General features: G+C 43.6%; 2 protein-coding genes across 9 annotated transcripts in view; one reads left to right on the top strand and one right to left on the bottom strand.

Annotated features, from left to right (window-relative positions):
• The window catches only part of dgkh (diacylglycerol kinase, eta), a 51602-nt gene extending 47053 nt beyond the window's left edge, over nt 1-4549 (bottom strand). For 2 of the 8 annotated variants that reach the window (XM_029458508.1, XM_029458511.1), the window contains exon 1: nt 2939-3318. In XM_029458508.1, the coding sequence (XP_029314368.1) occupies nt 2939-3220 (282 nt within the window). In that variant the 5' untranslated portion in view covers nt 3221-3318. Of the gene's footprint in view, nt 1-2938; nt 3328-4338 lie in introns of those variants that run through there. The other 6 variants (XM_029458507.1, XM_029458510.1, XM_029458506.1 and 3 more) reach the window with 6 other exon arrangements.
• Nucleotides 4550-6664: 2115 nt separating this feature from the next.
• The window catches only part of vwa8 (von Willebrand factor A domain containing 8), a 57573-nt gene continuing 42141 nt past the window's right edge, over nt 6665-22096 (top strand). Inside the window, 14 exon segments of the mRNA XM_029458697.1 lie at nt 6665-6930; nt 8088-8165; nt 8284-8414; nt 8682-8792; nt 14161-14328; nt 14524-14688; nt 15007-15056; nt 15147-15255; nt 15352-15456; nt 15564-15692; nt 18408-18542; nt 18631-18708; nt 20902-21062; nt 21294-21407. Of these exon segments, the coding sequence (XP_029314557.1) occupies nt 6792-6930; nt 8088-8165; nt 8284-8414; nt 8682-8792; nt 14161-14328; nt 14524-14688; nt 15007-15056; nt 15147-15255; nt 15352-15456; nt 15564-15692; nt 18408-18542; nt 18631-18708; nt 20902-21062; nt 21294-21407 (1673 nt within the window). The 5' untranslated portion in view covers nt 6665-6791.

The following is a 22096-nucleotide window of genomic DNA, read 5'->3' as shown; positions in this document are numbered from 1 at the left end:
GCGGCAGCGGCAGCAGAAGGCTCCGGTATGCCATTAGCTCTGCTTTCAATCACACAGCTCCAGTATTAGTCATAAGTTTATAAGCCCTCCTCAGCTGCAACAGCTCACCCTAAAAATACAGAGAGGGGGCTGAGAGTGGAGATGACAGGAGAGAAGAGGCTATGAAAAGACTGTTATTCAACCACACACATTTTAGCAACAAAAAAAATGATTCTACTGGATGCTTCTTGTGTTTAATGGCTAAAATGCATTTATCACGATAAGTGTGGTGCATGAGAGCGGAAGAGAGAAGTGATGCTTGGTGCCCATATGATGGAGTATCAACTTCCCTCCATGTGCGGTCAAATCCCATTACTTTCTGATAAATGTTCGCCAATATCTGGTCTCTACTTCAGCCAACAGTTCAACAACAACAACTATTCCCAGCTGCCAATGTATTGATTTGTCCTGATGGGTTTATAAGTGGCCATCAACAATGAAAAGCTACAAATAGCCTAATTATTTCATCTGCATCGTGTACTGTACCTGCCAGAGGAAGAGACGGAGACGAAGTTAACCCTTTCACGGCATTAGGTTATTAGACGATATGAAAATTAAGAGTAAGAATATCCTGGTTAAAATCATTGTGATTCAAAATGGCTGTAAAACACACAGGAAGCACTTCACCTTACATTTTGTTAAGAAACTAATATTTGTATTGCATCACATGCACATCTTTTCTTTTTATCATCTTTTTAATAGAAAATGTGTCAAATAATTAAAAACAACCTTTAAAAGCCCAGCGGCATTTATTTATGTTTTCTTCTGCAGAAAAATGCTTTTTAAAGCTGCGATAAATGAGTTATTAAATTGTACATTTCTGCAAACTTGCTGGCTTCTCCTTCTCACAACTTGTTCGCTTTGATTTACTGAAATCTGGACATTTCCTGAAACTGAAAGAAAATGGAAAGACAGAGCGCAGAGATGAGAAGTGTGTGAGGTCTGCAGGGTGTCTGTACGTCCCTTCAACCAAACCAGCTGTCTCACAAGCAGCATCGCCATGGAGTCCGACAACAAGAGACGAAAGAAGTGGTTGTCTGTAGCAACCAAAGAAGGAGAGAGGTAGTGGATGGAGAGGGACGGGCACAGACAATGTGATGGTCAAGCGTACACATGCATGTGCACACACACACACACACACACACACCAGAGCTGAGCAAACAACCCAGTGGAACAACACTCAGTGAGTCAGTGCCTGCATGATCCATTAGTAACTCTCAGAGCACACACACACACACACACACACACACACACACACACACACACACAACTCCGACACCTTTGTTAGCACGATGTCAACGTGCTAAACACACCGATACAATTACAGTAGAAGTCTTTTACACTCTTGTGATAGCAGCATGAACTTGTTCTCGTGACATGCAGTCTGCGTATTTAGTTTGGTCCATCTGGGCTCCCAGCCAGCCGCTGGAGTTAGCATCCGTCAGTGTACATACAATACTGCAGCCTGTGCACCATGACTCATATCAACCAGACTTTATACAACTCCTGCCGTCACTTCAGAGGGCGACAGGTGAGTAAAGAATCACAGTCTATATAGAGATATATAGAGATATATATATATATATATATATATATATATATATCTCATATATATATATATCTCATATATATATATATATATATATATATATATATATATATATATATATATATATATATATATATATATATATATATATATATATATATATATATATAGTAACTTCTGAAGGATGTTTGTTTGTTTACAATTTGTAGACAAAACTGTATTGAAACGGTGAGGTTTATAATTAGGTGGATGTCACATCCAGCCACTGTGCAGAGGGTCGCTAGATACTTACAGTGTAAGTGCACAAGCACTGACGAAGTGAGTTTTGAATAATATGATAATATTTTACTGAGGTGGTTCTACTGTGCAGCTACACACTTACTAAGATCCAAGTGCAACTGGTTTAACAGAGACTTGTGGAGAAATGCTGTTCTTTTAAGTAACTCTAAGCCACATCTAAAAGAAACAAACGTACAGAACAAAGCAGTTCATGCTCCGAATGCTGAGCGGCTTCATCGGTACCTCGGACATCTTTAGGACCAACAGGCAACAAACACACATCTCCATCGACGGCCCGGCCAGCAGGTCGGTCAATACAAACACTGAAAAAGTGATGATTAATCAAAAATGAATATGTTTGCATAGAGCATATCCTCGAGGTAGCACTACACTCACTTGTGGGGGGATTTGCATATGAAAGGTACGGCCAGACATTCCTGTGTGCCCCAAGTCTAAATATAACCCCATGCTGCATAATGTAGAGGGGGTGGAGTGGGGCAGTCAATAATTAAGTGGATCTCACATAGGCACTCATTTACAGTATGAAAGGTAAGTGTGCCAAGAAAGCTCCGGAGTCAGAGGTGAGAATCAGCACCACATCCTCTCACTAAGTTCTGCAGGTGACATGCAGGTGACATGCAGGTGACATGCAGGTGACATGCAGGTCTGCAGTGTCCGGTTGTACTCGTACACGTTGACACCGACAGTTCAGATGCATGAAGACAGAGGGAAATATGTTCATATGCTTTCATATAAATCACATTAGTTGTAGCTTTACTGCGGTTGTTCTACGTTGTAGGTTCACTTAAACTCACGTGCAACAGGTTAAAGCAGGATTCTGTGCATAACAGGTCTGTGTTTTATGTCATTCCAAGCAGCAGCTAAACAAAATACAACTGTGTGAGTTGTTTTTCAGCCACATGGCAAAGCAGTAGAACAACAATGCTGTCAGATCTCCAGGCTAAACAAACCCCACAACACATCTCCATTGGACGCGCAGCCACATAAATACAAAGCTCGAAATGCAAACATCATATTCAGTGAGTGGGAGAAACACAAAGACAGTGGTACCTTGCTCCTGATCTGTCCTGAGGTGGACACTTTCCGGATGAGTTTCTGGGGGCCTTCCTGCTCTGCTTCGCTGTCAGAGGACTCGTCCGCAGCACCGGAGACGGCGACCGCCCCCACCACATGGGCATGGATCCCCGCCGCGGACGCCGGTCCTTTCTCCGGCTCCTGTCGAGGGGAGAGATAACACCATTCCGGGTTAGCCTTCGCTCGTTCCGCCGCTCCCTTCCTCTCCTGGGGGTGAAAGCTGCTCAGCGGCTGCTCAGCGTCTCTCCTCGCTGTCATCTCTCTGTCTCTGAGAAAGACGGCTGTGTTTTCTGGAGTGTGTGTGGGCTGCTAAACGCATAGGGGATGTAGCATGTCGCGGCACAGTGGGGATGGGCTCCACAGCACATAAACCACCCCCCCACCCGGTCCCTGCCGCTTGCCTGATGGTTATGCTCCAGCCTGCAGACTGAGACTAGAGCCCGCCTCATGCACTCTGTTCCCCGGTGGACATGTCCGTGCCGTGGCATGGCAGACCCTAGCGGCTGCTCCACACAAGCAGCGAGCAGTGCCACACAGAAACACAACTAACTCATGCTCATAACTGAAGCTATTTTAAGTAACCAGTTAAAAAGAAAAAACTAATCACAATAAATCAATAAAAAGCTGCATGATATCGCCAATAATCCATAAAGCTTTCGTTATGCTTCTCATTACACTCCAGTTCCTATCTATTAGGCTATATTCTGTTAATCTGCAGCAACATAAACATGTAGTATTCTTTACTGTAGCTTACTGTCTGAGATGGTTCAACATACAACCACCCAGTTTTCACAAGATCTTATCCCAGAGTTAGGGTCCAGATGTGACTGAGCGACTCCGTTCATTGGACGTGACACAGGTTAAATTAATTTCCATGCAGTGGGATTCCACAAGGAAATGGGCAGGGAAGCCTGCACTTATCTGAAACATAAAATCTCTCCTCGATTTAGAGAAGAAGAGAAGAAACCCCCGAACTCTGAGAATAAACGCAACCACGAAGAAGGCTATTGTCTACCCAAATCCAATCTATCGAAATACGCATCCATGTAGAGTTGTGTATGTACAGGCGATCTAAACAGTGTCTGTGAGTGTGACTTTATTCATACCATAAACGACATTAAGACATCCTATAATCAAATGTAAACGGTTTTCAGAGCGACAGTCCACTATACAAATCACGGCAACCGAAAGACAAGCTCCTTGAACACATGCAGTGTGTTAAAGAGGGAGAAACACCTCCAAAGTGTCCGATAATCAGTGCACACTCCTCCAGACACACGAGTGCATTATAATACAATTACCATTGTTTTCTTTGTGGAAACTGAGCAGACTCGTAGTGAAATAAGAAAAAACAAGTCTCCCGTGTTGTTACTAACCAGTTCCTCCCAGGCAGGGCTGCGGGTGTAACGGTACACATCCTCCATAGTCCCAGACCTCTGCGTCCGCTCCGGGGAGAACAAGAAAGCAGTCAGGGAAAGGTGGAGGAACTCTCAGGCTGCCTCGCCGCCTTTACACCACTCATATGCACAACCAATAGACAGGATTCAGTTCGCCTTGTCGTCCCTCTCGCTGTCCTCCTTCTCTTCCCCTCCGCCGTGCCGTGAGGAGGGCCGAGCCTATCAGCGCTGCACGTGATAAATGTCAAACGCGCTTAAACGCGCGCGGCGCTGAACGATTTGTCACGGCCCGGCGGGGATCGCACGCACACAACTCGAGTGTGTGAGAGTGTGTAGACTATAGTAATGTGTGTGTGTGTGTGTAGACCTTAGATATATAGTTTGTGTTCGAGTGTCATTTAAATTACTGTAATAGATGTAGGTATTAACTATCATAATCCAATTTATGAGATGATATATTTCCCCAATTTGTCTTATGATTTAAATACAATACACTGAACACCTTTCTCGAACTCAAAGACCAACAGTTCATTTCTTTTGACGATGGTTTTTAAGAGTTTTTGTGACTGTAGTTGTTTTTTGTAAAGCAACATGTGTTGTTCTTAAATTTGCTCTATACGTAAATTGACTGATTACAATCCTATTTATGGGTGGAGCATGAAGGACAATAACATATTTTTCTATTTTTATTGTTTTGAGTTTTACTTTTTCATTCTATCCTAAGACAATTAGTTGTGGGCTTCATTTTATGTGAAGTCCCCAACGTTTAGATAAATACAAATTATATTTACATTTTAGATTTGTACTATTTGTAGGCCGACTAAAGCAAAATTGATGCATTGAGAGAAGGGTGCGCGACACAGAGAGACTAGTGTGCTTCAGTAATAAATAAATAAATGTCATATGCAATAAAAAAATATAAAGAGCAACTCGTTCTTGGAGAGAGAACTTAAAAAACAACTAATATGTAAAGCTGATTTTAGTGTTAGATTGTTCAAACATGTAACACAAACAGACACAAAAAACATTGACCCATGTTGTTATTATTGAAAATCATATTTAGTTCTTACCTAAATACTGTGTCATTATTCCTCTAAACGTACAGACAGGAAGGCTTCGTTATAGCTTAACAAACTCAGTCAAAAGTCAAAAGTCAAATGGATAAACACACGCAGCATGTGTTATAAACGCAGCATGTGTTATAAACGCAGCATGTGTTATAAACATAGCATGTGTTATAAACGCAGCATGTGTTATAAACGTAGCATGTGTTATAAACATAGCATGTGTTATAAACGCAGCATGTGTTATAAACATAGCATGTGTTATAAACGCAGCATGTGTTATAAACATAGCATGTGTTATAAACATAGCATGTGTTATAAACGCAGCATGTGTTATAAACGTAGCATGTGTTATAAACATAGCATGTGTTATAAACGCAGCATGTGTTATAAACATAGCATGTGTTATAAACGCAGCATGTGTTATAAACATAGCATGTGTTATAAACGCAGCATGTGTTATAAATGCAGCATGTGTTATAAACATAGCATGTGTTATAAACGCAGCATGTGTTATAAACGCAGCATGTGTTATAAACGAGCATGTGTTATAAACGTAGCATGTGTTATAAACATAGCATGTGTTATAAACGCAGCATGTGTTATAAACGCAGCATGTGTTATAAACGTAGCATGTGTTATAAACGCAGCATGTGTTTATAAACCTAGCATGTGTTATAAACGCAGCATGTGTTATAAACATAGCATGTGTTATAAACGCAGCATGTGTTATAAACAGCAGCATGTGTTATAAACGTAGCATGTGTTATAAACGTAGCATGTGTTATAAACCTAGCATGTGTTATAAACGTAGCATGTGTTATAAACCTAGCATGTGTTATAAACGTAGCATGTGTTATAAACGTAGCATGTGTTATAAACGTAGCATGTGTTATAAACGTAGCATGTGTTATAAACGCAGCATGTGTTATAAACGTAGCATGTGTTATAAACGTAGCATGTGTTATAAACGCAGCATGTGTTATAAACGTAGCATGTGTTATAAACGCAGCATGTGTTATAAACGCAGCATGTGTTATAAACGCAGCATGTGTTATAAACGTAGCATGTGTTATAAACGCAGCATGTGTTATAAACGTAGCATGTGTTATAAACGCAGCATGTGTTATAAACGCAGCATGTGTTATAAACGCGTAACGATGTTGTAAATACTATGTCGGAACACAAACAACCCGGGAAACTAACACGGAAGACTTTAAGCGCCGGACCCGCTTGTCCCTCTCTTATTATCTTCCGACTCCCACATGATGAGCTGACAGATGTTATGAAATGGGAAGAGGCCGGTCAGGTCACAGCTTGAGAAGAAGGTGCAGACTTTATGAATGAGTCGCTGTTGTTAGTTTAAAGATGTCCTCGCAGATGTTGTGCAGCCGCACGGCAGCGGCCGTCGCTTCCCGCAGAGTGAGGAGTATTGTGGGGGCTGTGCTCGGGAGAGACGGCTGGATGAGCAGACATCATGAGGTCAAACTACTCAACACCTCCTCAGGTAACCTGCCCGTGTGAGCTGCAGATACAAGAAGGGAAAACACATGTTTAACATGTTTTTTAAATAGGAAAACATAGAAAGTACCATCGCAAACGACATGTGATGTAGTCGCGAGGTGCCTAACTTCAGCAAGTCATGAGCTCTTAACACTTGTTCTCTGCTTCTCTCTCTCTGTGAGACACACACTGTGTGTGCTGTGCTGTGTGCTGCTTCACAACATGATGTTTTACAACTAGCTAGTTGAGCAGAGTGTCTAGTTAGCATTGCACGTGAGCTTACGTGGAATTAAGAACATGTAACTAGCAAGTAGGTTAAAGGTTAAACCATACAAACTATGCGTGTATCGCAAATATAGGTGCAATTATCCATCATGGACATATCTGACACTGAAAGGTGATGGTGTGTGTGTATATATATGTATATTTATTATTTATTTTACCTTTTTATACCGGTTTCTTGACCAAACAACGATGGCAGCTTAACATATGACATATTCTCTTTTTGTACGACCAAAGACAATATTGTATATTATTCCTTTATATAAATGATTTGTATTCATATCAATTACAGCTCAAGATACAAAATAAAGTGATTAAGCGATAAATAAAAAAAGAAATAAGATAAACACAAAACAAACAGACAAATAAATCAACATAACCAAATACAGGGTTACAACAGGTTAGAAATACACCGTTAGTCTGCAGGCAGTTTATTTAAATAGTCCCCAGTAAGGTATGGCAGTGTGACAATGAGACAACACGAACAGGAACTATATATAGAGTTCAGATATCAATAGTTTTATTATATACACCTCTGCTTTAACTACTGGGACAACATGCATTTTGAGAAAGAGGCCAAGAGCAGTAAGTTTTATCAAACAACCTCAAGGGCTTTACAAACTTTAAAGAAAAAAGAGCAACGCATGCTAACTGTGTATCCATCAATGCAAAGCATCTATGTTCCCAGCTTCCTGTGTTTCACACTGAACATAGGGATGACCTCCGCCCCCGCAGCGATCGATATGTTGTTCTATTGTTACCGTGTGAGGGGTATCAGCCTGGGCTAACAACAAGTTAACAGGAACTGATACTGTGCCGTCCTGAGTCTCCCTCGTCTGTGAAAGAGCTTCTCATGTGTCGGTCTCTCCATGTTTGCAGGCGACACGGTGAAGATTGGTGATCTCTCCTACAAACTCAAAACTCCCCGGAATTCAGAGCTTGTTCCTGTCAAACACCGTATGTACATGTCCTCTCTTCGAGAAGTCTGTGCACAATATATGTCTGCATGAAATGAGAGTCCGAGACAAGAGATGAAACTGAAGTTACTAAAATACATTCTGTTTGGTTCTGCTAGTTTCAGACTCCCTTCCCCAGACGGTGGTTCAGCACCTACGGTGGATTATGCAGAAGGACCTTCTGGGCCAGGATGTGTTTCTCATTGGTCCTCCAGGCCCTCTGAGACGATCCATAGCGATGCAGTACCTCGTGAGTGCAATCACAACACGTACAACTCACACGTACAAACTAACAAACACGTGAAAACGCCAATACTGTAAAAAACCCACTATTGTAGTTTTATAAAGGCAACACATCGACTGTTGGACAACATGTCATTTATTTAGTGTATTTTATATTCTAGTCATCAAAACATTAAATTAGAAATGTGCAGTTCCTTCTGGAGTTTAACTTTAACTGGACCCTTGTTGAGGTTTTGTTTTTCTGATGCTGAAGTTTCCCCTCGCTGTTGATTAGGAGTTGACCAAACGAGAAGTGGAGTACGTGTCTCTGTCCAGGGACACCACAGAGACCGACCTGAAGCAGAGGAGGGAGATCCGCTCAGGGACGGCCTTCTACATAGACCAGGTACATCCTCTCACTTTGTCTTTTCATTTATATGCCGTCGCTGTTGAACCCCCCTTTTCCTGAGCATTTGCATCAAATCCATTCAAACAGCAGCACGACACAGAATGCAGCTCAGCACGGCGTGGCAGCTTTTTCTAGTGATAAATCATAAAAGAAATGTTTATTTATTAATAAATAAATTAAAATGAATCGTGAAAGTGTATAAGGGCTTAGAACAATATGATACAAGTATATAATGGCCATTCTTATGCTCAATTATGTCTGATTTAGTGCTAAATTCAACATATTTTTAAATTAAATAATAAATTAAATAATAGATTTGGTATTAAAACCTTTCGACATTTGAGGATTTCTGCAAGAATTGCATTTCTCTGTGATGATGATGATGATGATGATGATGATGATGATGATGATGATGAGCACGTCTCCCATCATTGTCATGTAACCTGTTTCTGCCAGACTTCCCCTGAAAGCCCTCCGTCTGTAGTGTGTGACTGTAAAGTGTGACGAGTCTGTGACTCACAGCAGCTCCTTGTAAACAGTGAGCTCAAGTTTAAACAGTGTTCTCACTGCAGTGACGAACATCACACACGAATACAGTGGAGCTCATTAAACACACAAGAGGCTCAGCGTTCCACTCGCACGTCTACAAGTACCAGACTGCTTAGAGACTCCAGCATGCAGAGATATTCAAATACACCATTTCTGCAGAACAGGCAGAAATAACTCGTTTGTACTGCATGCAAAAGAACTGCATGATGTTGGCCCCAAACTGCATTACGGGTCCAAACTGCTGCATTATGGGTCCAAACTGCTGCATTATGGGTCCAAACTGCATTATGGGTCCAAACTGCTGCATTATGGGTCCAAACTGCTGCATTATGGGTCCAAACTGCATTATGGGTCCAAACTGCATTACCGGGCCCAAACTGCATTATGGGTCCAAACTGCATTATGGGTCCAAACTGCATTATGGGTCCAAACTGCATTATGGGTCCAAACTGCTGCATTATGGGTCCAAACTGCTGCATTATGGGTCCAAACTGCATTATGGGTCAGCATTCTGTTTCCCTCTCTGGAGAAAATATAGCTGCACAAACCCGGGATTTTTAAAATGTTTTTATTTGTGTGTGATCTTCTCCAAACCTCATCGATGAGTTATTAGTATTGTATTTTTAATTAATTAATAATATTATATTTATTTATTATAATTTTTTTAATTGTATAATTATATATAATTTTATTTATTTATATATATATATAAATAAAATTATATATATATATTATTTTATTTATTATTTTAGTTCAGAATAGGCAGAAATAACTCATTTATACTGCATGTTTGACACCCCTAGTTTAGAGACTCCAGCATGCAGAGAAGGACACATTGTACAGCCTGCAAAGGTCTGCAGGATCTTTTCCCTGAACTGCATGTGATGAGCATGAAGTGGGCGTGTCTGTGAAGGGGGACTCGTGGGTATCTGGGGACCCCTGCCATGCCACTTTGTCCTTGGAGTGTTACTTATTATGTTGCCAACGTTTCTAGTTTCAGTATCTTCACTGAAGCTTCACAGCTGAGCCTCCGACAGACGTGTGTGGGCTGTGTTTGAATTGAAATAGAATTAAAACACAATAATCTCAATCTTCGTTAACGTCTGTGTAACGGTGATACGACCGATACATTCCAGGGTGGTGTAAGAACAACTGTGTGTACCTGATCCTCTCTGACACACACACACACACACACACACACACACACACACACACACACACACACACACACACACACACACACACACATTAAGGTTTCATTCCACTTTCTGATCGATCGAGCTTCATGCAAACGAACTCCCACACGCTGTTGACTTAGTAAGTCAAGTAACCATGGAGACCAGCAGCTCCTCATTACCCCGGCTGGGTTTCTCTCAGGAGAACTTTCTGTCCTCCACGCATCTCTTTTCATTTCTCAGGGGTCCAGCAAAAACAATTGTGGACGCAAAAAAAGAACTCCCAAATAACAAAATGTGCACGAGCCGGATCGACTCTGTCGTCGAGACTCAAGGAGCCGGCGGCGACAGATAATGATGAGCTGATGAACATTCACTCAGTCCTGTCGTTATCCACAGCTAATTAACGGCTTCATCTGTGTACAAACATTAATCGGTTGCATAACAGTTCAAACTGAAGCTCCATGGAAACAGGGAAGTTTTATCCTCTTTTTACACTTTACTCACAAATGTGTTGTGGAGGAGAACTCACAGGCCGGTAAGGGAAAGTCTGGAAGGGAGCTGGAGATGTACACATCATATGTTTGGAGTCAAGACAATAAAGCAATGAATGTACGTCACCAAAACAAATGGACTGCATCTTACTTCAGTTTCAAAGCATTATTGGTGTGAGTTCAGTCCGCTCGGTGAAGAGTCCGCTTCGTGTTTTCCCCACAACCACAGTTCCATCCGTTAACAGCTCAAACGTCTGCTTTATGTAAATATGATATATGTGAAGACTTCTCAGTGGATGCATCAAATCAAATTTATTTATATAGCCCAATATCACAAATTATACAACTAGGGGCTGATCCAAGGCAAGCCTGAGCCAGCCCTAACTATAAGCTTTATCAAAAAGGAAAGTCTTTGGCCTTTAGCATCACTGGTCCTTTAGAAGTAAGAATACTCTGCAGACATTGGGATATTTAAAAAGATATATTTATGTTACATACAGGAACCTGCAGCAGTGAGCGCACAAGGCGTGTTCTATCTGCAGTGCATTATGGGGGATGTGGTTTCATTTTGTAGGCACAGCATAGTGAGACCTTCTGTCTATAATGTGTCGCTTGATCACTTCTGGCATGGTTGGAATGAAAGAATTCCAGCGCGCACTTATTATTATTATTATTATTAATCATGAATTAATAATATGCTGGATTTTTAGTGTTATTCTCAGCTGTAAAACATTATAACTTCTATCTGAACGAACTCTAGAAACGAGTTCTTTCTTTTTTTATTACTGAAGTTTAATAGTGACAGAATCCGCTCTTCAACGACTACACAAGGCGTAAAGCAGACGATGCTCAGCTGCAGGTAAAGAGGGGGAAAGTTTCAAAGATCAGGTGTGCTCCTAAACAAACGTTCTGCTGTCAATACTTACTCAACAGTGACAGTTGAGGTACGATAGAGATAAAGATTCTGGATGTCATTAGCTGCAGCGACATCTGAAACCAATCTAATAGTTAAATAGTATTGATGTCCAGTCAGAGTTGGTGTCAATTGAAGCAATAATAACAAAAATGAACCAGCGAAGAGAATCCAGTGTTGATGAAGAGACGTGTGAGCGGCTTCCTGTCCGTCTCCACTCATCGCACCGTCCACTGGTTGATACATGTTCTGCTCTCAAACACCTTCAGCTCCCCGACGATCCTCCACCTTTCACATCGAAATGCAAACAGGTGTCCATTGTTTCCATGGAAACAGCTCATGAATAGATACGGCATCGTGTGTGTGTGTACATTACATTACAGTATCTGACACAGTGTGGGTGCAAATTAGCATCTTCTTTGAGAATAGCTCGGTATCGTAGGAGGTGTGTGTGTGTGTGTGTGTGTGTGTGTGTGTGTGTGTGTGTGTGTGTGTGTTAACTAGAACAGAAAGTATTCCTCGGGGCCCTGTGCTTGTTTGGAGCCCTAAATCCAGACTCAACGTGTCCCTGTGCTTGTTCTGGTTCTCCACTTCAGTCTCTTTCCTTCCTCTTTCAGACCAAGCCTCACTCCACCCCCCCAGAGTTTACATGTCGGCTGCAGTCACATGGATGTAATGTCACCTCTCCAGTTAGCAGGCTCTTATGTAAGGCAGCTTACCTCAAACCCACACTGCAAACAAGACTGGATGACAGTAATAAAAGGCTTGTGGAGCCCGTGTATAGTTAGCCTCTGCAGAAAGTTCTTCTTTAAAGATGCATGAGCTGGATGCACTTTATCGGTAATATGTCACATGCAGCAGGTAAACACCCAGAAACTAAATGCAAGTTCTCTCCTCTGGTCTCAGAATACGTCCTTGGATCCAAAGAGCACCTGTTGTTTGATACCTGCACTCGTGAAGTATCCCTCCTCCCTCAGTGCTGTCTGCACAGCTGTGGTGCAGCTGATCATGCACAGCTGAGCTGAAGAGTAAAAACTCAACATCATTAACAAATAAACTTTTCTTTAGAACAGGGGCACATAGAAGGAAAGAGTGTCACCTGCGCGTGTGTGCGTGTGTGCGTGTGTGTGTGTGTGTGTGTGTGGTCAAATTAGCACCCTAACCAGATGTTTGGGTCACGACCTGACACATTAAACACCACCATGCAGACAGTGTTTGAAATGTTAAGGTTTGTGATCCATGAGTCTTTATTCTCTGAGAGAGTTTGTAAACGCTTGTTTTGACTCTTCTCAGTTCTTTGATTCTTCGTTCACCGAATAAAGTTTTCTTCAAGGACACGTGGCTGAGATAGATATACAATATAACACATTTACAAATGTTGCTTTGTGTTTGCACACGAATGAAGATGAACTCATTCATAAATGCGGTGCGTTGGGTTTTGACCTGCATACACGGGGGCGTTAAGGAACGGCAACTAAACGCTACATTCAGTACAAACGGACAAAGATGATTTTTATAAAGCAGCGTCGTCGGCTCTATAAAAGTCATTAACTGTCGGAGCGTCTCAGTATCTGGTTGGATGTGTCAGCGGAGAACAAGGCCCGTCTGTGCTTCCCCGTCTCTCGCCGTCCTGCGTCACTTACATTTTTAACAATTATCTGATTATAGCGTTGGTGCCGAAAATGGATCAAGAGTTAAATATAGAGCATCTGGTCCTCACTATAGTTTTACGGCTGTGCTTCCCACACACAAGCTGCCACGTATTTACATGTTAACCTAATTATATGGCCACTTGCTCTGCGGTGCATCCAGACAGCTAAAGTTTCCTGCCTCTTGACGTCAGACGTGCTTTTTGATTTCTGCAGAAATGTGCACGTTCACACGGGCATGTCCACACACACGCTGTTGAAACTAAACCAAGCAAAGCAGAGTTTTTTTATCCCACAATTGGTGGTAGAAAATAGGCTTTCTGAAACAGCTGAGTGATTTTGGAGGACGGTCTGAACACAATAAGCTGAGGACATCCTCAGGAGATCTTTATGCAAAGCTCAGTTTGTCATTAGAGCAGTAATACGAAGTGATGGCTCTTTGTCACCGGGTCAGAGGTCGGGTCAGAGGTCGTGCTGGACAGAGGAGCAGCAGATTTGAACTCATTGCAATGGTTAGCGTTTAGCCTTTAATGATCCCAGCAAGTGTTGATTGAGTTAAATGACTTGTCGTGTGTTTGTCCCCAGTGTGCCGTGCGGGCAGCGACACAGGGCCGAGTCCTGGTGCTGGAGGGGCTGGAGAAGGCCGAGAGAAATGTCCTGCCTGTGCTCAACAACCTGCTGGAGAACAGGGAGATGCAGCTGGAGGACGGACGCTTCCTCATGTCGGCCGAGCGCTACGACAAGCTGCTGCAGGTCAGTGCAGCACGCCTGCAGCAGATGATCACTCAAAGCTTTCTGATCTGGAAATAAAAACACCTTTTGTTATGGAGCCACATCTATCTGAATCTTCACGCTGCTCCTACAGGGCTCCTCTGGTGCTTAGTGCTGAGTCTGTACTTGTTACATAAAGCTGTGGAACTGCAGCCTTTTTTTGTATTACAATTGCAGGAGCACAGCAAAGAGGAGCTGGACAGCTGGAAGATCGTCCGTGTCAGTGAGGACTTTCGGGTCATCGCTCTCGGCCTTCCCGTCCCCAAGTACAAAGGCAACCCGCTGGATCCTCCTCTGCGCTCTCGCTTCCAGGCCAGAGATGTTTATTACCTCCCATTTAAGGTCAGTCTACAAGCGAACGCATCATCTAACGGTGGAAATGCTGCACATTGTTTGTAAACGGGCTAAAGTTTGAGATTGTAGCCACATCATTTATAAGACTCACTCGCCGCTCACGATCATGTGCCGCCACCATCGTCCCCGTCTGAAGGTCCGATTCGCAAAACATATCGCGCTAATGATCTCCCTGCGCAAACACGGCCATAAAGTTCTGCAGCTGAGTGTAATTTCTCCTTTATTGGCGGAGGGAGCAGGAAGAACTGATCACGTGTGTGGCCCGGCAGCTCTTCTCATCTTCTCATCTTCACATTGTTTTCTCAGGACCAGCTGGAGCTGCTGTACACCGTTGGACCAAACATTCCTGCAGAAAGGTAAATGAAAAGTAAACCCTTACTGAAGCGCGGACCTTTCTGTTTTCATGGCTTATTTGACTTCTTCATGTGTTGTGTGTTGTGTGTCAGGGTGTCCCAGCTGCTGTCACTAGCCACCACGCTGTGCTCCCAGGAATCCTCCAACCTTGGTCTCCCAGACTTCCCCGTGGACAACCTGCTTCCTGCGCTCCATGTACTGGTGAGAAATCTTCCTTATTGGACACAAAGATAAAACCGAAAGAGCTCTGTTGGTCCGTGGATGCTAGTGTCTAATGTCTTCTCTGTGTTGGTGCAGAATGCGTTCCCCATGCTGTCCTCCCAGCAGCTCGTGCAGAGACTTTACCCCTACAACAGCATACTGGGCAAGGATGGGCGCAGCGCCGTGGAGGGCGTCCTCAGTGTAAGGGAATGTTCCCAACTGTCTGTGGTGTCACCTAATGTGCATACGATCAGATGTTCAAAGGTGTTACTTGTGGCTAACTTGCATTTTGTGGTTTTGTTTCATAGAGATTTGAGCTTCTGGATGGTCGTCGTCAGCCAGCACCCAGCGCCATCGTGAGCGTTTCCAGAAATAAGGATCTGGAGGGTCATGCAGATGTCGTATTAAGTGTCGCCAACAAGGACATCACCTTTCAGGTACCGGTAGACTCGCTGCAGGCGGTTTACAACTAAAACTACAGGATGCTTTATTCTGATCCTGCATTGGTGCTTAGTACAACTCGACTGCTAAAGCACGGCTCCTGTCGCCACTGGTCAAGATGCATTATGGGGGTTCTCTTGTAAATATTAAGAATCCTGCACGGTTTACATCTTGCAATCTGATTGCTGTGTCTCCTGCAGATCAGGTGTGAGATCATTGTCAGGAATGTCAGGAGACAAATAAAACAGGGACTTATTAATGACATAGAGATACTAAAAGAATAGCGTGAAGCTTCAGAGCTTTGCATCTTTGTTCTGTTAGAATGTGAATGTGTGCTCAGTGTCATCGCACTGCTGAGATGTTTCAGACTCCTGGGATCCAAACATTTACAAAAACCCCCGAGTGTTTAAAGTTAAAAAAAAATTATCGTATGAAGTATTGAACATGTTCATTGAGGTTAAAACCAGTTGTCTGTCCTTCCTGCTCAGAGACTGTGGACTTATATTCATTCAAGAGAGTTTAATAAAAATACATTTATTAAATCTGAAGAATCTTTTTTCTAATTGAGGATTTAGTTTGATGATTTGACACAGAGAGAGAGTGACACAGAGTGACACAGAGAGAGAGTGACACAGAGAGAGAGAGTGACAGAGAGTGACACAGAGAGAGAGAGTGACAGAGAGAGAGAGAGAGAGAGAGAGTACAGAGTGACACAGAGAGACACAGAGAGACGAGAGTGACAGAGAGTGACACAGAGGAGAGAGAGTGAGCCGAGAGGAGCAGGAGAGAGAGAGTGACACAGAGAGAGAGAGAGAGAGTGACACAGAGTGACACAGAGAGATAGAGTGACAGAGGAGAGAGAGAGTGACACAGAGGTGGACACAGAGAGAGAGAGTGACACAGAGAGAAGGAGAGTGGACACCAGAGTGACACAGAGAGAGAGCCTTCCAAGGACACAGAGTGACAGAGAAGAGAGAGAAGAGTGGACACAGAGAGAGAGTGACACAGAGAGAGAGAGTGACAGAGAGTGACACAGAGAGAGCGAGAGAGTGACACAGAGAAGAGAGGAAGACATCAGAGTGACACAGAGAAGAGAGTGACACCAGAGAGAGAGAGTGACACAGAGAGAAGATAGTGACAGAGAGTGACACAGAGAGAGAGAGAGTGACAGAGAGACGAGAGAGTGACACAGAGTGACACAGAGAGAGAGAGTGACACAGAGTGACACAGAGAGAGAGTGACACAGAGTGACACAGAGAGAGAGAGTGGACAGAAGAGAGAGTGACACAGAGTGACACACAGAGTGACACAGAGAGACAAGAGTGACACAGAGAGAGAGTGACAGAGAGGAGAGTGACAGAGAGAGAGAGTGACCACAGAGAGAGAGAGTGACACAGAGCGTGACACGAGAGAGAGAGAGTGACACAGAGAGACATCAGAGAGAGAGAGAGTGACACAGAAGAGAGAGAGTGACACAGAGAGAGAGAGTGACACAGAGAGAGAGAGTGACACAGAGTGACACAGAGAGAGAGAGTGACACAGAGAGAGAGAGTGACACAGAGAGAGAGAGTGACACAGAGAGAGAGAGTGACACAGAGAGAGAGAGTGACACAGAGAGAGAGAGAGAGTGACACAGAGAGAGAGAGAGAGTGACACAGAGAGAGAGAGTGACACAGAGTGACACAGAGAGAGAGAGTGACACAGAGTGACACAGAGAGAGAGAAGAGAGAGTGACACAGAGAGAGAGTGACACAGAGAGAGAGAGTGACACAGAGTGACACAGAGAGAGAGTGACACAGAGTGACACAGAGAGAGAGAGAGTGACACAGAGAGAGAGAGTGACAGAGAGAGAGAGAGTGACACAGAGAGAGAGTGACACAGAGAGAGAGAGTGACACAGAGTGACAGAGAGAGAGAGAGTGACACAGAGTGACAGAGAGAGAGAGAGTGACACAGAGAGAGAGAGTGACACAGAGAGAGAGAGAGTGACACAGAGTGACACAGAGAGAGAGAGTGACACAGAGAGAGAGAGAGAGAGAGAGAGTGACACAGAGAGAGAGAGAGAGTGACACAGAGTGACAGAGAGAGAGAGAGTGACACAGAGAGAGAGAGAGAGTGACACAGAGAGAGAGAGAGAGAGACACAGAGAGAGAGAGTGACACAGAGAGAGAGAGTGACAGAGAGACACAGAGAGAGAGAGAGAGTGACACAGAGAGACACAGAGTGACACAGAGAGAGAGAGACAGACAGACAGACAGACACAGAGAGTGTGTGTCAGTGTGTGTCAGTGTGTGTCAGTGTGTGTCAGTGTGTGTCAGGAGCCAGACTCCTTATCTCTGACTGACGCTCTGTACAGTCTCTAAAGGAAACGTCTTTATTGCTCTTTAATTCTTCCTCTGGGATGAAAGCAGTGTTTGTAGATGAGTCACTAGGCTTTGGGAGAACGGTGGTTCTGAACATCCAGCCTTACTAATGATACGACTCAGTGAGTCTTTGAAGTCGCATTGTATTTATGTGCCGCTTTAATTCTTTTGGCTTCTAACACTTGTCCCATATGTCTCATGGATTGTTCAATAACAACATGCAGGATATTTGAATCTAGCCGCGTGTCAGTGATGTTGATAAGACTCTGAATTATTAGTTAAAGGAATATTTCCCCCACGAGGTTTATAGACTGACGAAGCTGTGTGTTTCTCGTCTCCATCCCATCAGGTTCCAGCAGGCACGAAGGAGCCGCGTCCACCCAACAGCAGCCCGACCTTCATCGGCACGCCGAGCAGCTCCCAGCTGATGGCTGAGATGATGCAGTCACACATGGTTAAGGACATGTGTCTGATAGGAGCCAAGGTAGCTAACACACGACGTGCAGTACACACAGTGCACACGCTCAATCTAACCTCTGGTCTTCATAGCAATATGTTTTTGTGTTTTCTAGGGTTGTGGAAAGTCAGTGATTGCGAGAGAGTTTGCTGAGGTGTTGGGTTACAGCATCGAGCCAGTCATGCTGTACCAGGTAAAGGAAACTTTGTTTATGGAGCTATCTGCAGGAACACGACGGAGCATGTGATGAGTACAGACTGCTGCAGTTTGTGACCTGTGATGTCCGCTCTCCTGCAGAGTGGGGAAGTTCTCATTTAGCAGGATCTTCTCCACTGCAAGTGATTGATTTCAGTGTAATGGAGGTCATGGTTTAAAATGCATTACGCTATCCGAATACATGTATGTTTTAATATTAGTATAATGGGATGGAGTACGTTTATGTAGGATTAGGACAGCAGTTTGGCTAAAAGACTCACATCTGGCTTCTATTACCTGGAAACTGACACTGACTGGAAGAGAGAGCCGAAGTGGGCGGTTACAATATGTGTCTGTGCATGTAAAGCTTTCTTACACACACACAAACACACACACACACACACACACACACACACACACCCCCGTGTGTGTGTGTGTGATTCTTGGGAATATAGTCATCCGGGTGCGATTGTGCAGGAAGCGTGTGTGCAGAAGACTTCTGCATCATGCTGCAGCTATTTTTAGCCGCCTGAGGTCAGAGGCGAGTTCTGCTGCGGGAATTGTGGAATTCTTCCCCAGAAAATTCATCTGTCAGCTCTGAAAATCCCATTTTTGGAAAACAAAGTGACAAAAGCTCTTTTTCTTCTTTCGCCTGCCAACATGTACAAAGATGATCTCAGAGATATCAGGAGCCCCCCCCCCCCCATACAGAAGCTTACACAGATGTGCAATACAGCTGCACTCACAACCAGATGTACAATTCAGGTGCACTCACAGCCAGATGTACAATACAGGTGCACTCACAGCCAGATGTACAATACAGGTGCACCCACATCCAGATGTACAATACAGGTGCACTCACAGCCAGATGTACAATACAGGTGCACTCACATCCAGATGTACAATTCAGGTGCACTCACATCCAGATGTACAATACAGGTGCACTCACAGCCAGATGTACAATACAGGTGCACTCACAACCAGATGTACAATACAGCTGCACTCACATCCAGATGTACAATACAGCTGCACTCACAACCAGCTGTACAATACAGGTGCACTCACAACCAGATGTACAATACAGGTGCACTCACAACCAGATGTACAATACAGCTGCACTCACATCCAGATGTACAATTCAGGTGCACTCACAGCCAGATGTACAATACAGGTGCACTCACAGCCACAAATCCACAAAGCTGATTAAATTGCCCGGTGTCTTATAGTGAGCAGCTTTAAAGAAACACAATCTTGAAAAGAGAAGGTGGACGAGTTATCTCATTACATGTGATTAGTTAAAGTGGACACACACACACACACACACACACACACACACACACACACACACACACACACACACACACACACACTCACACACACTCAGAGGTCCTAGAAGTAGTTACATCTGCAGGTAAGTTGCAGGAAAGTTTAACCAATAACGTGGCATTATTATTTATATATTTTATTTTTCTATTTTAAATATTAATCAGAAAAATACCAAATCATTTGTACTGATTTTGAAAAAAAGAAAGAAATTATAAATCTTTTTTCAGACTCATCCAGCCAAAAGAAATGAACTTGGATGATGTCCCATTAAATAGATGAAGTGGGGTAAAAGGTGCAAAGTGCAGTAATTAAATACGTTTAGTCAGAAATGAAGTCTAATAGAGTTTACGATGGTGATTTAAAGACCATAATGAACACGTTTGATGTGTACGAGTATAGTGTACGTGTCTCCTGGTAATACAGCATGGAGGACATCATGTGTCACCTGCAGTTAAAGCCCAGGATGTGGAACCTACTGATGCATGAGCATCCTCGACTTCCTCCTAATCTGTGCCTGTCTGCCTTCACTGAGCTGTCCCCCCCCCCCCCCAAAAGACCCAAACTGTCCCTTTTAATGCAGAATGTCTTCTTGCTGGAGCAGTTAGCAGATCAGTAACCCCCCCCTCTGTCTCTGCCATGACACGACAGTGTGATGGCGACTATGAGAGTCTTTCTCCACAGGTGTCTCTGTTCTGTGTATAAGCAGCAGTCGGATCATGTGGGGAGAAATCTACTGAATCAATTCAAGAGAATCTCAACTCTCTTTATCCAACTCCCCTGTAAACACTTCCTATGAGGCTCTCAATCCTCCCCCCGCCATTGACTGTGTCACTTGGTGTCCGTTTCCTTCCTCCCTCCCTTCCAGGACATGACGGCCAGAGACCTGCTCCAGCAGAGGTGCACGCTGCCTAACGGAGACACGGCGTGGAGGCCGTCCCCGCTGGTCACCGCTGCCAGGGAGGGCAAGCTGCTGCTGCTGGACGGTGTACACAGGGTCAACCTGGGAACTCTGTCTGTGCTCTCCAGGTACTTCAGTTTACTCAAAATCAACAGTTTCCATGATGTAATATAATATTATCTTCTGTGTTCTGAGATGTTATACGGCTGCTTTTCAGAAGGGGACCGAGCTGGTGCTGTAAATGTCACACACACACACACACACACACACACACACACACACCCACACCCACACCCACACACACACACACTTCTCACTTCTCACTCCCCACTCCCCCTCCGCTGTGTTTTGTGTCCCAGGTTACTCCATGACAGGGAGTTGGATCTGTACGATGGGACTCGGCTGCTGAGATGGGACAGATACCAGGAACTAAAGGAACAACTGCAGCTCAGTGACCAACAACTGCAAGAGCGGTAAACACACACACACACACTTAGGTCAACACACAGAGGTTTATGGGTTAAGTTTGATGCATGCATCACCAATAATGTAATAATTTCCTGAACACTTTATACAATTTGCACATTTTTCACATTATTTGGTTTTATTACATTTTCGATGAGTTGAAATGCAAATTTTATTACAATTTCAGCAAATAATGACATAACCGGCACATTTCAGAATCTGTATTTGCATCACATGGAAACACAGCAGTTGTTATCTCCGGCCTTTCAAAGTCAACCAGAAGTACATTCATATCTTATATCTTCGTAACTTATTCTGAGCCTCCTGTTGGTCCAAAACAATCAAAATGGCCGCTTATTCTAGGCGATAGGTGTTCAGACTGAAATTAACTTTGTTGGAGGAAAACCAGTTTTATAAAATATTAATGCTTAAAGGTTTATTAATAAAACAGTTGTTTATAAAACTGTAATACAGCGATTAACATGTTTACTATTAGTGTGTGTGTGTGTGTGTGTGTGTGTGTGTGTGTGTGTGTGTGTGTGTGTGTGTGTGTGTGTGTGTGTGTGTGTGTGTGTGTGCACTCTTAAAAACCCACCTAAGCTGGCAGGAAGGATGTTTGTGGTGGGGCGTCTGGGCTGAAATAAACCCACTTCCTCTTCCTCCACTCCTGTGGCTCAGACAGAGTGTGTGTGTGTAC

Source organism: Cottoperca gobio, chromosome 21, assembly GCF_900634415.1.
Source record: "Cottoperca gobio chromosome 21, fCotGob3.1, whole genome shotgun sequence".
In the NCBI taxonomy this organism is placed as follows: domain Eukaryota; kingdom Metazoa; phylum Chordata; class Actinopteri; order Perciformes; family Bovichtidae; genus Cottoperca; species Cottoperca gobio.
This window is presented reverse-complemented; position numbering and strand designations above follow the sequence as displayed.